We start from the raw sequence: 16,416 nt of genomic DNA, 5'->3' as shown, positions 1-16,416 counted from the left end.
ATTTCAAGAGATACTTAAACAAATGAGTTTTTTTCTCATACATTCTTGAATAAGGAAAGGTTTCATATTGCATTTGCATTCAAATCAAGTGGAGCATGTTCTTCGTAATGATTTTAATTTATTATTATTGTAATTTATTGCCATTAATAGCTACGATGTAATAATATTTTATACATATATAAAGATATAGAAAAACGAAACTCGACGGTTATTTAAATGAAAAAAAAAAAATCGCAACAAAAATAGAAGAGAAGATGTTCAATCTCAAAGATAAAGATCAAGTTTCGAGGTGCTTGGTGGTACATCGGGGTCGCGAAAGGCTTTGAAAATATCACAAAAGTTACGCGATGACCCGAGAGGGAAATCGGCGACCAAGGGTTGCTGGGGATATTTCACGATAAAATGTCGAAAGTTAACGAGTGGCTTTGTCTCTGGGTCCATTACCGTATTAGACGGCCGTACGTTGGTTAAATGTACGCCGGTTCCCTGTTTCCCTTATTTCGTAATGCCACGAGAAATTGGGTGGACGCGATAGAAAGCAGTTTGTCGATCGATCGCGAAACTTTCGAATTAATTCCTGCTCGAGGACCAGCAATCCACTGCGACCTCTTTCAAAAGAATCTCGAAAATTTTCTTTCCAAACCCTATTTTCCATAATCAATAACAATATATAAACATAATTGAACTCCAGATCGATTAAATAATTCTAATATTTATCTTATCAACGTATATAAGATCCTTTCCCAAACTCGAAGAAAAAGAAATCCAAATAATCGTAAAAATCAACGATTAACTATTCTTCCAATATTAAAAAAAATCCCTGTACCACTGAACCTAACCTAGAAATGGAAAGATCCCTTTGCCCAAGCGATTCGTCTCACGGAACAGGGGGGCGAAAGTTGACGACGGAATAATTTATCGTCCCGGATCGAACGTTTCCGGATTCTCTCGAGCCGCAATCGGGCGGCGTCTCCCCTAGGAAAACGAGTTTTCGGCCGGATAAGATCGTTGCCAGTCGCGTTGCATTAAATCACGGGTGCCCCGATTGCGCCTCTACTCGCGCTTTCCACTCTACTTGTTCTCCCTGCCTCGTCGCGATTCCGTTCGATCTGTCATCTTAACTGCGGCGGAGAAAGTCTCTCTTTTGGCACAGGGGGCGCCACTTGCTTCACCCTTCCGCCATCTTATTCCCCGCAAAGAGAAACGAAAAATGGACGAAATGGGGGGACGCGTAGGCAATTACGCTCGAGCAAGCTCCCGGAATAATTCGCTTTCGGTAAGTTGGACTTAATGGACGATGAAATTCCATCCGCGTTTTTGAGATACGAGCCGAACTCGAAGCTGCACGCGTGTTTTTGAGCAATGAAATTGGGTGGGGAAGAGAGAGGGGGAAGAAGTTTGCCGATCGTACTTGGTGGAACTAATTGCACGGTTGTTAATGTTCAGGTATCTCTCTATTTCTGAGTTTCTTGCTTTGCAAGAAAGGGAGGGATCGTTTGGAATAATAATGCGAGACAACGCGAGCTTAAATCGTTCGTAATCGTATATTTATTCGTGAAAAAGGGAATTGAAAGGATGTAAGTAGGGGAAGTTTAAAGCGAATAAAGTGAATAATTTTGGGAACAATATGGAGGAATTTGTAGGATATTGTGTTCGTACTTGTGTATAATGTATAGTATTTTGCACGTGCGAAGAGATAAAGAATCATTTTGATCAGTTTTTATTTGATTCGTTAATTTGTTAAATTATATTACGAAGCTTGAAACTGAAAAGAAGTTAAAATAAATTACTTTAGCTTTTCACATTAAAGAATTTTTATATCTTTTAAGGATAATCCTGTGAAATTTATATCCATAGGGATATAATTTTCAGATATTATATCCTTGTTACAAACATACTCGGTGAAAAACTCTTGTTCTATTTGCAATTAGAATTCAACGAAGCCCCTGCAAATTTTAGAGCACAGTTCAACCTCATTTTCGTACAACAACAATTTAATCCTTAAATTCTCCCTCGTTCAACAATTATTCTTTCCTGTATCTTCACTATTTCTGTATTTCCATCGAATATCATGATACTCCATCAGCAAAAAAACTTTCTTTTTGAATAGTATAATGATGAAGATATATTTGCACAATAAATAATTCTACCGATAGAACGAATTCGAACGATGGAAACATTTATACATATTTGTCCAATTAATTATATTATTTATAATATTCGTATTATCGTAACGAATCATTCGCAAAGTAGTACTTCTTCCCATCCATCCAGCGAAACAATATATGAATATATATATACCGTTCGAAAAGAAAATTCCTCCTCCCGGAAGTATTCGATTCAAAGATAAACGAGCGGAATTAATCCAGCCAAGAACTGTACGCTACCAGCGCAAAACCGAGTATGCAGCACGTAAACCGTCAGCCCTCCTCTTTGAAATATTCATTAAATCTTTCATTACTTTGATGAAACAATGTTTCACGCGGCAAGAGACGCGGCCTTCCCTTGATTACAAACGAGTCGGAATGATTTAATAAACGTAATGTCGCTCTAATCCCGCGCAATCACCGCGACCTCGTGTTGGCCCTCGAGGCGCGGTTGGCGTAAAAACCGCGTATAAGACGGGGGTGTACAGTCGTTTTGCGAAAAATAACGAAGGAAAATAATAATAATAATAAGAAGAAGAAGAAAGAAAGAGAGAGAAAAAGAAATTCTTCGACCCGTTCGATCAGAAAAGTGTTATTTTCGTGGACGGAGACGTGGCGGCGAAATATTAACAGACGAGAGAGAGAGAGAGAGAGAGAGCGGTTATTTGCGCGACAAATATTTGCGGATCAAATATTTGGCCGAGCTTCGGTGGAAAAGTTAGAAAAATAGTGAAATAAATGGCGTTTTGTGTAAATAGCGGCGTGTAAAAATGGCTCGCCTCCCCCTCCCCCTCCCTTTTGTGCCGGAATCGTTTTGCCTTATGTGTGCGTTTTTCGCTCGGTTACAAAGTGGACTCGAACGGTTTCGAACCGGTAATAAATACCGGTTGCGGTAAATAATGGGAAAATATTTGAGTTTCGAGTTAATCGGGTGGGTTAATTTGGCCCGCGATCACGCTGGAGCTAGTGAAAGTGGATTTCGATTTTGGAATATGATTTCTAATATGATTTTCTTGTATTTGTTTCGATCGAGAGTGAAAGGATACGTTGGTGGTGAAATATCGGATCTCTTATGGGGAGATCATAAAATACTTTTCGTTGTTTCTTAATTTTTCTTCTTTCTCGAACTAACTTTCGAAATATTTTTCCAGATTTAAAGGAAAGTAAGTAAATACGAAGAGATATTCCTCAGTTTTCTCGAAATCTTTCGAACTATTCGCTCGTTCGAACCTTTTCCCGCCATTTTCTTCGTTTTAAAAATCTCGATGATTGAGTATATATATGTGTGTGTGTGTGTGTGTCTCTTCGTCTACATTTAACTGGCAAAATTTTCTAAAAAAGAAAGAATTTCGTGACGCAAAATTTACAATTGAGAATTATGGAGAAATTATCGTATTTTAAAAGATACGATTTAAAAAAGAGACGAAAAATCGTTCGACAAATCTAATAATTCCTCGCGCGAAAACGATTACGTTAAATCTGTACGCGCCGAATTTCCGGATCCATTTAATTTTCCTTCCTCGCCCCCGTTTCCAACGGCGACCTAGAGTCAATTTCTGGCGACAACCTGGGTCAAGTTGAAGTTGGCCCCGATTGATCGAGGCAGAAGCTCGTCACTATTTCTACAGCCTTGTGTCGCGGTTACATAATTTATGCAAAAAGCTTGAACGTGGCCGTGGACGATTTTGCAACGTTTTGTCGCAGCCAGTCAACCTGTTTCCTGAAAACATGAATAGTAATGGGTAAAAGTTTTAACGAAATGCAACAATATACCGTGCGAGAATTAAGTGTATTAAATTTCGGCACGAGAGAGAACTTGGTTTATTAACAAAATTGTAACAAATGAGTAACACGTATATACATATTTCAGAAGATTTCTGGAATGTGAAATTGTGTTAAAATATTAATACGAATAGTTAAAAAGTGTATATTGTAATAAATAGTCGTCGTGAATTGTAAGATATTTATTGAAAATAATTACCAACTTTTCGAGAGATGTAAAATGGTATAAGTATCGAATGTATGGAAACGTGGAAATTTAAATTTCTATTTTTTATTGAATAACAAAAATTAAAATTAACCAGATAATATTTAAAAAAAAACAATATTTAGTATTTCGAGAAATTCGAAAAACTTAACTCAGAAACCAAATTGATATACTTTCCTGCTTGGATTTTTCCATTTTTAAATTTAATTCGAATCAAAATTTGCAATTCCCTTTTAAAACATTTTAAAAATCAAGTAAATAAATTTATTTGGCCGAAAACGGTTTGGTTTCTAATTCTGTACTCGGTTCTGGAATCGCGAGTCGATGAGCCGGTTTATCGTCTACTTCCGGTTTACGTAACACACTGTCCCAGTTTTATCTTTGGTAGATCGGTTTCGTGCGGAGGCTGTGCGTTAGTTTGGTCTCAGTTGATAGTTCGTGTTCGTGGTCGACCGTGGAAGGATAGGAGGCGACTAGTTTGGTGTGTATGTGTATAGGGATCGATGGGGTTTCGACGGTGTTTGGAAAACGTGGCGCTTAGACGGGTTGAGAGGGAGTAAATGGAAGACGTGTTCGAAACAGCGGTTAAATAGGTTCTTTAAGTCTGTTGCAAGTGCGATATTGTGATGAGAATTGTATCATAACAGTCGTCTAATAACAGTTGTGACTAGATGTCCTCTTTCGAAAGATTTTTTCGAATATTCTTTGTTGAATCAAGTGAGTATTTATGCTTTTTTAAAGATTAAAGATACGCGAGAATGGATCGAGAGACAATTTTTGATCTTTGATTTATAAACAACACGAAATGCACGATATAAAATCGTGTGGAATACAATTGGTTGAATGTAATTAAGAACAATCGATGTCGAGCACACGCGTGTTTCTTTAGTTACATTTTTACCCAACAATGATTTGCCGAAATAAAACCTAAAATTGACATCCACAAACTTGCAGGATACTGAATAGCTCGGATCAATCGATATTTGTCACACATCGTGTATATATATGTACTTCTCCTGGTGTTTGTGCTTGACAATTAGGGTCGAGATACAACATTTGTGTCTGCTAGTAGAAATAGACCAAAGTTAACAAATTCCATATTATGATACACGTAACATGGATTGATTAAGGATGGTGCAAACAGAAAAAAAAGCGATTAAACTCGAATACGAATATTCTATGATATTTCTTTTCTTCTTCGTATTATTCAAACATTTGAAATTTCCTTTATATCTGTACTTTCATCAATTATTTATCTCGTCATCCGATACATGATTAGTTTGACCCATGGATTTTACAATGTTGACGTATATATCGTGTATAACATGTTACTCCATCGAATCCACGAGATTACACGTAACACGCCCTCTGCGTTATATTATCCTATCGATCCTAGGGTTCCCTAGATTTTATAGAACAAACGTATATCGGATTAAGTAAATTCTTTCTCTCTCCTCTTCCTCCCCTTGTGAACGAAAATTGGAATCGAAGTGATAGCTTTTGATCCAGGCCGGAAACAGGCTAAAATTGGTTAAAATTGCTTGAATTACGAAACGTGGTTTCGATCACGATAGACTAAGCTGAACTCGATTAGCGAGCCTAAGTGGAGCATGAACTGGACCCGTGTCCCACTTCACTGTGTTTGAAATTTGCTGATCAATTGAACAGGAAAAATCACGTGTCGGGATATCGAGTGTCGAACGTTTAGTTTACTACTAGTAAATTTGGTGGTAAATTTAAGTTTTCTTTTGTATATATTTCTTGTGTACGAAAAATATTTCTCTGCTTATTTTTTTCATATATTTGGAATAAATGGATTAAACCGAGATAAACTCTTTGTGCAATAATTAACTATCTATTAAAATTAGACTTTTTCAAAAGGAGGTCGTATCGAATTTTTTCTTTATCTCGTAAAGTTCAAAATAAAATAATATCTTTTATAAAATTTTCCATGAAATTTGAACATTTAAATATAGAAATTGGCGAACCAGTAATTCCAAAAAATCAAGTAAAATTTGAAGTTAAGGAAAGTCTTGAGTCTCGAACGGAACCGAAGGAGAAACCGAGATCTTCTCTAAAACGTGTTTCAGAAACTTCTTTTAAGAAGTATTCCCAGACAGATCCTCAAAATTTTTCTGAAGAGAGAAGAGCAATTCCTAAATCAAACAAACCCTAAAACTGTCCACGAACCAGGTCGCGTACAACTTCCGGAATACTCCCAATTCCCATCTGTAATCGAGATATCAATTTATGCTCGTTATAAATCATCCATTCACTTGATACATTCGAGAGGAAGAAGAAATAAATAAATACACGCATACGAATCTTTCTTTTTTTTTTTTTTTTTTTTTAAAGAAAAATTTGTCAAAACTCGTTAAAACGTAATTTTCTTTTAAAATAATATTTTCCTTTTTAAAAATGTTTCGAAATACAATTTTAAAATTATATTCCTTTACAATTTTCCTTCATTTCCATATTTTTCAAATATTATTTTAAGCATAACATTTTATCGAAAGATGAAAATAGAATAATTAGATAGACATCTCCTAAAAGGATCTTTTTTCCTTTTCTTATAAAAATAATTCGATTGTACCAATTTTTTTAAATAATTTCTTCGCTCCAAGGAATAGAAATCAATAGATACACTTCCACATCTTTCTTATTTATTTATTTGCCAATGAGATAATCGATACAATAATAAAATGAATATATCGTGAATATATCACCTACCTATCATACCGTCCAAGAATGGAAATTTTTTCCAAGATAGAATACGAGTTTCATGGTACGGAAAGGCGCTACACACGGATCGTGTGTCATCGATTTCTCTTAAATATTCGTCCGTACGATTTGCAATTCCCTTTACGCCCATAATGGCGGAAGGAGGTGGAGGAGGAGGGGGCGGGTTAAAGTTGGAAATTATTTAGGCTGATGCACGATCACGATTTTGATTTGCGGTCGTCGTCGTCCCGACCAGGGGATTTCGGTGCGCTTGGCAAAGGCCTCGTGACAGAAAGTCGATAGGAACGTCGCTGAAAATTAATGAGCCAATCGTGTGTACCCCACGCTGCTCGAGTGGCTGGCATAATTAATGATCCCGTTATTTGTAATTTCTTCGGTTCCCATTCGAGCCCCTCGTCGCTTTTCCCTGACGCATCCTGCTTCTTCTTCCAGAGAAATGGATCAATTTTGCCTTGATCGGGAGGAGGGGGGTGTGTTTGGATATAAAGCGAAAGGATTGGATGATTACATTGATTTGACAAATTTTATTTATGGATATTATTATTTAATTATCGTGAAAAAGAGGAAGTGAGGAAAATTAAGGAACTATTGAATATTTCATGGTGATTTTTGTCGTTGAGTAAGAGTCTTGATAGGATTATTTTAATATTTCAGCTTTCTTGTGAAATGTGATCGTTTTTAATTTTGGAACACATCGTATCGAAGGAAGATTGTATGTTAATAAAAGGTCAACTCGAAGGGGATTCTATCGTTCTGAAAAATACACTTTTTTCTTTCATTTTGACGATTTACTCAAGTTGAAAATTAGCATGGGATAATGACAAGTTTGTAAAATGTCGAGCTCGAAAGAGCCTAGTTCACCTGTCCCTCATGAATTGCAAAATTTGAACCGTAACTCTGTTCTAGCGGTTGCATCACGAAAGTATTATTCATCGCCTTTGCTCACCTACATTAAAGTTCGCTGACCAAAATCCTAACGTCTGCAGACTTTCAAGTAGTAGAAAAGTATCGAAAAAATTCTTTGTTTGTTTAAAGCCTCACGCTCGAGAAAGCTCCACTTTAAATCGCTAGGAATAGATCAACTTTGCTTCTTCCATCGGTGAGTGAATAAGTTTTTTAGATCTGAATTTTTCTCCTTTATGCCTTTGAACCATATAACGCGGTGAAATCCATCCGATTTTCCACGTATGTTATTCATATTATTCATTATACTCTTCGATTATAATTTCTTTTTTTCTTCTTCTTCTTTTCGTATCGATTTAATCTCTCATCCGTTTAATATCCCCGCGAAAATTAATGTTAATTATTCGTTAATTAGTATTTAATAATATTCGAAATCGAAAGTGAAATTTATATTTATAAACTCACACGAGGATCGATTCTGAAAAGTACAAATCGATGGAAAAATATTATATCTCAAGATAATCTTTTTCAGAGATGTATCGAGAACAATTATTCCTTCTCGAATTCTTTGAAAAGAATTTAAAAAAAAATGGAGGAAATGCATAGGAGGACCCAAGTAAAATTAAAACGAGAATTATATTATCGTCCACTGTTTCAAAACAAAAAATTAATCGCAAGAATACTCAGTACATTCATTACTCGCCAGGAACGAAAACAAGAGAGGGAAAAGAAATACGACAAAAATCCATCGTTATCGATAATTACCTTTGATGGGGAACAAAGGTACAGCGGACAATTACAAAAGGAAGAATTTCTGCCACATTGTTGTATCCAGTGTTGAATCGAGAAGGCCGCCCATCCCCTGTCACGCGTCGAGGAGCGGTTGGATCGACTTGGACGTGGCCGATTATCGATGATCGGCCACGTCGTGGCCATTGACGCGTGACACACGCGGGTGGAGTCGCATTGTTCTTCGTGCAGCCTGGGAGAGGCTTTAATTACACCGCCGCTCCCCGTGTACGTTTGATTTGCGTGCCGTTACGTTAATTACGCGCGGACAGCTACACGCCCAAGTTGAACGATTCGAGCGAGCCCCTCGAATTCCTAACTTATTTTTATCGTTCTATCTTATTTTTTACTTCGTTTTTTTGAGAAGTGTAAGAATAAGCTCTATTTTTCTAGCTTATTTTTATCGTTAATTAATTTTTACTTCGTTTTTTTCCCCGAGGAATTTAAAGAGTATAAATATTTCTTGAATTAAGTTTTGAGAAGAGTAATTCTATTTAAATATTGGTATAATTTTGAATTAAGAACAGATTTCAAATTGAATTTTCCGCCATTTTAGATTCGAAGCGTTCTTCCAGGCCGTCCACTTGACATCCGTGCAATTCTACGCAAAGCTTAACACAGGATCCGGCCCTTAGGGGCGCGAAATCTACGAGAGCGAACCAATCATAGTTGAATCAGCCATCCCTTTCTCGTTTTCCCACCATTTTCTAGCGCCAGGATCGACCACAGTTCACCGTGACATCGCCGTGACCATTTAATGTTCATTATTGTAACGAGTGATCGTTCCGTTGATAAATGATCCCGTTGCGGTTTATATTCCTCCTTCCACATTTGCCAAATGAATTCTACGCGAAAATATGCGCCATTGCCGGCTTCATTGTCGTCCCACCCTTCTTTTTCCCTCCCTTTTTTCCCCCTCGTTAATCGCGCGGGTTTCATTTTGTTCGGCGGTTGTTGGACGGATGGGGCACGTAGTAGTTTTTTAACATTTAGTAGCCTTGAATTTTAATTCCCGGTTATTTCACGGTACGCTCCCGTTATTTGTTTTTCTTCTTTTTCTTTCTCTCTCCTGTTTTTTTTCCACCGCCCTTCGTTTCGCACGACGATGGTATTGTTACGATGCTCGTGTTGGCGATACGCGGGGACGATTTGAACGTAATGCGGAAGAAATTGAAGGAATTGAAATGTGTTGCGGATTGCGTTTAATCGTTGGAACATTGCTCGAATTTGTTGCAAAAAGAATTCAAATTCTTTCCTCCCTTCAATCTTTTCTCGAGATTCTTTGGAGATTCAATTAGTGATCCTACTTCTATACATCTGGAATTTTATCAATTCCCTTCAAAAATTGAAGAAAGCCTGTTAGACAATTCAAAATTCAAAAAGAAAAAATATCAATATCGATACTGCAATGTTCATTAATTTTATAAAAAAAAACACATAAATAAAATTCAAATACTTTGGAGATTCAATTACCTCTGATCAGTGATCCTACTTCTGTACATCTGGAATTTTATCAATTCCCTTCAAAAATTGAAGAAAGCCTGTTAGACAATTCAAAAAGAAAAAATATCAATATCGATACTGCAATGTTCATTAATTTTATAAAAAAAAACACATAAATAAAATTCAAATACTTTGGAGATTCAATTACCTCTGATCAGTGATCCTACTTCTGTACATCTGGAATTTTATCAATTCCCTTCAAAAATTGGAGAAAGCCTGTTAGACAATTCAAAAAGAAAAAATACCAATATCGATACTGCGATGCTCGTCAATTGCATCAAAAATTCAAAAAAATTTTTTTTGAATATCGTGGTATATACGATTCATAAAATCCCATAGAACTATTTATCCTCCCAATTCAAGGACAAAATTCCACCCGTACAGAGATCCAGACACTGAGCGATCGAAGATCGATTCGATTCGAGGCATGGAACAGCCTCGTGGATGAAATCGTTTGGGTGTGCAATCGTGGGACAGAGAGAGAGACTCGTTCGCGAACTCGAGTCGAGCCCCAATAATTCAGAGACAAATTCTATGGTGGTTCTATGGAACCAGCCATGATGGCAGGACAAAGCCTTGCGGCGGGGACAAAAGGGTGACCAGGATTGACCCTTCTCGCGAAACTTGTCGCGTCTCTGTCTCCTGGTCCTGTTTCCTGTTCACCTTGCATCCTCCTGTCCTGCTTGCTCCCCCACTCTTCTCTCTGTGCAACTGCATCCCTGTCCACTTCGGGAACCACAGGGGATAAATGAATGCGTGCAGCTGCGGTTGAATTAAAGAGTGTGAACGGTGGCTGAGGGAACTGTAAGGGTTGAAAATAAAGGGTAAATAATGGTTCTTGAACGAAAAAGCTCGAAAATAGGGGAGGGAAGGGGATGTTGGATGTTTTTTATTATTTTTCTTGGTTTTGTTTAACAACGATACAAAATTGCGATATAAAATTGTTTCTATTCACAGAGTTACAAGATAATTGTAATTCCACTTGGCAAAATTTGCCTACGCGAAGAACGGGGAATACGGTTCGTAAATTACGATTAATCGATTCTGCGGCGAGATTATCGCGATAATTGGACAATGATCGAGCGGTGATTCAGTCGAGCGAAACGTTGCCATTTTTCCTAGGGCAATTTAGTTGCGCTTTTCTCTTCTCTTTTCTCTTTCGATTTGAACTTCTTTTTTTCCCCAACATCTGCTTCTCCTTCCTCTCGTCGAGTTAGTTAATTTAAAATGGAATTATGTGCAAACAAAGGTTGTGAAATTTCCGGCAGTGTAAAATTTTACGTGAGAAAGCTTTGGATTAAATTGAAATTAGGATTAGAAAACTCTATGGATGTTCGGAGAAAGGAAAAATAAAGGAAGATACGAGCAAACTTTCTCTTAAAAAAAAAAAGAAAAAGAAATATAAACCTCTCACAATCGATCATAATCGAAATAATTCTCCAACTTCGTCTCTTAATTATCTCCGTATACGTGAAACACGCCACGTTCAAAATATTCGGCCGAGAAGCGGAAATAGAAATATTGATTTTTCCATAACAAAATATAATATTCCCGAACGAGGGATTTTATTATCGTGAAACTCTCCTCCAACCAGGGTTCTCGAATCTTTCCCTTTTTACAGACAGGCCATCATGGACGTTGAGGCAGCGCTGCTGGAGAACTCTCCAACACTGTCGACGATCTCGTCGGATTGCACCGACACCACATATTCGGGCCCTGGCTCGCCCTATTCCCCGGAATCGCCCATCATCGTCACCTCGTCCTCGTACAAGAAAACAAAGGATGATGAGGTCACGCCTAGACCGACACCCAGGCATCCACTACCGCCCAGGAAGCCCAACTTCCGGATACGACCGCCCTATCTCATGATTTGCATCAGCATCATAGAGGTGAGCCTCGAAAATTGATTTACTTTTTCATCCTCGAGAACGGCGTAGTTCTATCCGTGGATAAATTTGCTATCGATCGAGATCGAGGTGAATATATACAGGTCATAAATTTTTATTCAATATCGAATCAAATCAGTCCAAGTTAATTTTGTTATAAAATTACTCGTAAAAATTTGTAATCGTGTGCAAAATATAGTATTTTAATAGTTGTTTTAATCCCTGTTCGTCTATTCTAATGTATAAAAATTATTGTAATTTTATTAAATATTACAAACAATTGTTTTTCGGATATAATCAAACAGGCAACGTTTCTTTAGGCATAAAACATAATGGTGTTTTTTTTTTAAGGATAAGAATAAATTAATGTGTCAAAGAGTAACTGGGAAATTTGAAGTAGAAATTACGACAATTAAATTTGGAAAACTGGATGTGTTTTTGAATAGTTCGGTAAGACTTATAATTGGAGATAGAGCGTGGAAGTTAGCTGTGGGATGTTTTTGAATGGGTTGTAAACTGCAGGTGTAATTTACGAACCGGGATGAGAATTAATTTGGACTTGGAAATTGCTTGGAGTGATTTATGACTTATTAAAGAAATGTATCGAAATTTAATTTAGATGCAAGAAGTAGTTATTCAACGAATCGTGTTTCGAAAATTGATTAAATTATAAGAAGGAGATTTTTTCTTCTTCTTCTTCGTTTATCGTGTTTCAAAAGGAAATACGTGAAATTAAATATTAATCTTTTGATGGAGTTTAATTTCCAGAAGGCGAACTATTTAAATTCCTTCTGCTTCTTATATCGAGATAAATGGATCCAGAATTTTAAAAGGAATTTCTTCGCCTTAAACTCTTAATCGTTAATAACACTTAAATGCAAAATAATAAGGATATTTCTCGTCTTAAAAATTAGAAAACCTGTCGTGTCTTCTTTTTTTTTTTATTCTTTAACATTACGATGCGATATTAGTGATCCATCAACTGTTAATATTCAATTGATAATTAGATATTTCTTTTAATATATACCATCCTTGAAATAAATTTTTCTCCAAGTTATTGATATTATCAAATAGTCTTATCTACATATATTTTCGGGATTACATCGAAAAGCATCCATCTATAGCGCCTCAAAAAGAAAAAAAACGCAACTAATATCATGCAACTAAGGATGTCTCGACTAAGAAATTTCGATCTCGCGTCTGTACCGACTCGTCCAACCTCGAAAAATTTCCCATTAACCGAGCTAATGCGTCGTTGAAGCCTGTTGAAGAGACCGATGTGGAATCCGTCTCAATTATTCGCACGAGTTCACGAAGGAATATCGTCGTGCCGGTAGATTTCAAGAAACTCTGAAAGAAACGAAACGAAACGAAACGAAACGAGGAAAAAAGAAAGAAAGAAAATGAAGGAGAACGAGGCGAAGAAGAGGATGGAAGAATGATAAAAAGAGGGAAAATAAGAGAGAAAGAGAGAAGAGGGGGAAAAAATGGAGGGAGGCGAGACGTTCCTCCATGCTCTACTCCTTACATCTTTCCTTACCTTTTTCTAGTGTATATATATATATATATATATACTTCTTTCCTTGGACTTTTTCCCTCTGGCTCGATAATAATTCCAGGGGAGCTTATTCGAGCACTTCCGGGGGATCGTCGGCACGAGGAGCGAACGTGGCGGATAAAATGCTACGGGAGGAGTTTAAAGCCGCCAACTTGAATTGCACTCTTCTTTTCTTTTCCACCGGGCAAAGTCTCGTGCAATAAAACAGAAGTTAACGGTGTCGACGGGAGTTAATGAAACGAGAAAGGGGTGTGGAGGAATGGCGGCCACCGAAAGGGGCGGGGAGGGGAGAGGCGGTTCGAAGATCGGATTTCGGGCAGCGATAATCGGGCAGAATTCGAGACGAAACGATTATTTCACCGGGGGATGTTCTTGGAACGGTTATTGCCGTTGTTCTGAATTCGCTCTTCCCGAGATTATTGGGGATAGATTTGGATAGATTGGGAAAATTAAAGATAGGAGGAGTGATTCTCGTGTAATCTGTTTCTTTTTAAACGTCAAATTTTTCTTTCTCGATACCATCGTAAACTTGTATCATCGTCTTTAATTCGAATTTAATCTTTTCCGATCGGATAAAAAGGAAAAGGAACGATTTGGATATCAAACAAGTTACTTTAAAATTTAAAAATAGTATTACAGTAAGAATAATTTTAGCAAAATTAATATCGATATTTATTCAGAAGTGTAATAATAAATGCATATCACACATTAATTACACGCTTTTGCGTGAAACCAAGGAATTCGCCCAAAATCGAGTAAAATCCGTACTCCTTCTCTCTCCTCTTCGGTAAAATCGGAACGGCTGATTCGTCGAAACGGGGGTTGGTTGGGATCCAATCGGCGTTCGCGTCCAGTTTCGCGCGATGAAACGTGAACGATAACGTGGTGTGCGGGCCTTTAATGAAAACGCTGAGATAGCGGAAACGGCGATATCCGGCCCGAAACGCCGCCGAAAAGTCGACTTCCGTTCCGCTGATAATCGCACGCGTGTTTGTGTTCCCGTGTTTTCTTCCAGCATAACGAAACGCGCGATAAAAATCGAGGAGAAGAAAAAGTGCAGAATTGTAAATACAGCTCGTTAGAGAAAAAAGAGAGCTCTGATAAATCGGCTCTGAGAATTTTGCAGAAGGAGAAACTCTGCAAAGCTGGGTTTTTTTAAATCGCGATTGAAAAAGAGCTCGGCGGTTCTCAACTCGCGAAATTTCTTCGCTCTTATGGTATCGACGAGTTCCGTTTTTATCGACGGTTTTAATTTCGATACTTACATTTTCTTTGATGAAATTTTCAAATTTGAAATTCTACATTTAGCTGGAATAGTTGGTTATCGCGGCTTCGTTTAATGCTCTCTTTTATTAAGTATACGGAGACTTTTCTTTAAGAAACTTGAGTAACGATGAAAAATAAAATAAAGAAATCTCGGTTACCGGCGCCATTTTATTTCCTCGGATTTTCCATGTAATAAAATGCGCTATATTTGAACAGAAAATAAAATTGTTTCTTTGAAATTGTATGTAAGATATTTTTATTATATTTTAATATAGAAATAATGGTAGATCCGTGTTCACGGTTGGTTAACAAAACTATTTTATAATAAAATTATGTGTACACCATTTCTATCTAAGGATAGAAATATTCATTATAACTTCTTTAGATCCAGTTAAACTTTTCCTTCTTGAAATATAAATTGAAATTATAATACATATATATTTATATATTATAATATTTGATATATAATATTTCACGATGTAAATTGAAATTATAATATAATTATCGGTAATAATATTATAATTAATGTGGAAATTGATATTTGAAACAGAATATTTCGGAGAAATATCTATAATAATGCAAACTCCACGATATCGATTTCTACGTGTTAACAATCGTGTCCAACAACGAAAAGCTAGAGCTACATAATTCAATTTCGTCTTTTGGTAAAAATACATCTATCTGTGCACGGAACAAGTGTAAAATTTTATAGTTGGACAGAGGGGCGAAAAATACTACTCCCGAGTCGTATCCGCTTGTTTCCACGGTACATTCGATAGTTTATGATTTATTTAATGGGGGAAACCATTTTTCTGCTACACGACCAATCCATATACTTTATCGTTCGTTCCCGAGTGATGCAATATCTCCGGCAACCCTGACCAATAGCCTCTGAAAGTGCATTTTTTTCTTCCTCGTTGAAAATAAAATTTCACGATTCGAAACGGAAATGAAACATAGAGAAGCACGAGGAAACTTTCTATTCGATCATCCGCAGTTACTTAAAAGATTGGAGCTGAAATTACGACTTTAAATTCCATGGTTGGATAATACGTTTATATAAGGGTTGACGAAAGAAAAGATGGATAATTGTTTCAAAGATTTTTAAGTTTCGAAATAAATGTAAATGATAAGGAAAATATAATATTATTTTACAGGATATTTTTATATCGTATAAAAGTTGGTGTATAAAAATTTGGTTTATTTATTTATTAAATTATATTAGCAATTTTAGGTTTGGATTAGATGTAAGGAGATGCAGATAGAGCTATATCGTTCTATTTTTATCTCGTTTCGTCTAATGCAAGCGTAAATTGTTTATCAATTTATTATCAATTTAATAAATTGATATATTCTTTCATATTAATTTTTCTATTCGTTTTGATTTTTAGAATTGACTCTTTACGGATATATTAACACTCTGTGCAATATCTATTATTATTACATATTCCAAGATTATGAATTTAATGAATACAAATCTATGAGTGTAAAGGATAATAAATAATTTCCAAATAATTCGTTCGTGTAACTTCTAGGAGTAATCTATTGGAACGAAATCATTCATAAAATATTCTTTCCATTTATCGAGATGAATAAATTTTCATAGGACACAGGGCACGTCAAAACATCCACGAG

General features: G+C 36.5%; 1 protein-coding gene across 15 annotated transcripts in view; it reads left to right on the top strand.

Moving 5' to 3' along the window:
* Positions 1-16,416, top strand: part of LOC107995213 (protein rhomboid-like) — a 162,118-nt gene that overhangs the window by 123,855 nt on the left and 21,847 nt on the right. For 12 of the 15 annotated variants that reach the window (XM_062072321.1, XM_062072322.1, XM_062072320.1 and 9 more), the window contains one exon: positions 11,693-11,960. In XM_062072321.1, coding sequence (XP_061928305.1) covers positions 11,703-11,960 — 258 coding nt within the window. In that variant the 5' untranslated portion in view covers positions 11,693-11,702. Of the gene's footprint in view, positions 1-4,513; positions 4,852-11,692; positions 11,961-16,416 lie in introns of those variants that run through there. The other 3 variants (XM_062072328.1, XM_062072327.1, XM_062072324.1) reach the window with 2 other exon arrangements.

This window comes from Apis cerana, linkage group LG3 (genome assembly GCF_029169275.1).
Source record: "Apis cerana isolate GH-2021 linkage group LG3, AcerK_1.0, whole genome shotgun sequence".
Classification (NCBI taxonomy): Eukaryota; Metazoa; Arthropoda; class Insecta; order Hymenoptera; family Apidae; genus Apis; species Apis cerana.
This window is presented reverse-complemented; position numbering and strand designations above follow the sequence as displayed.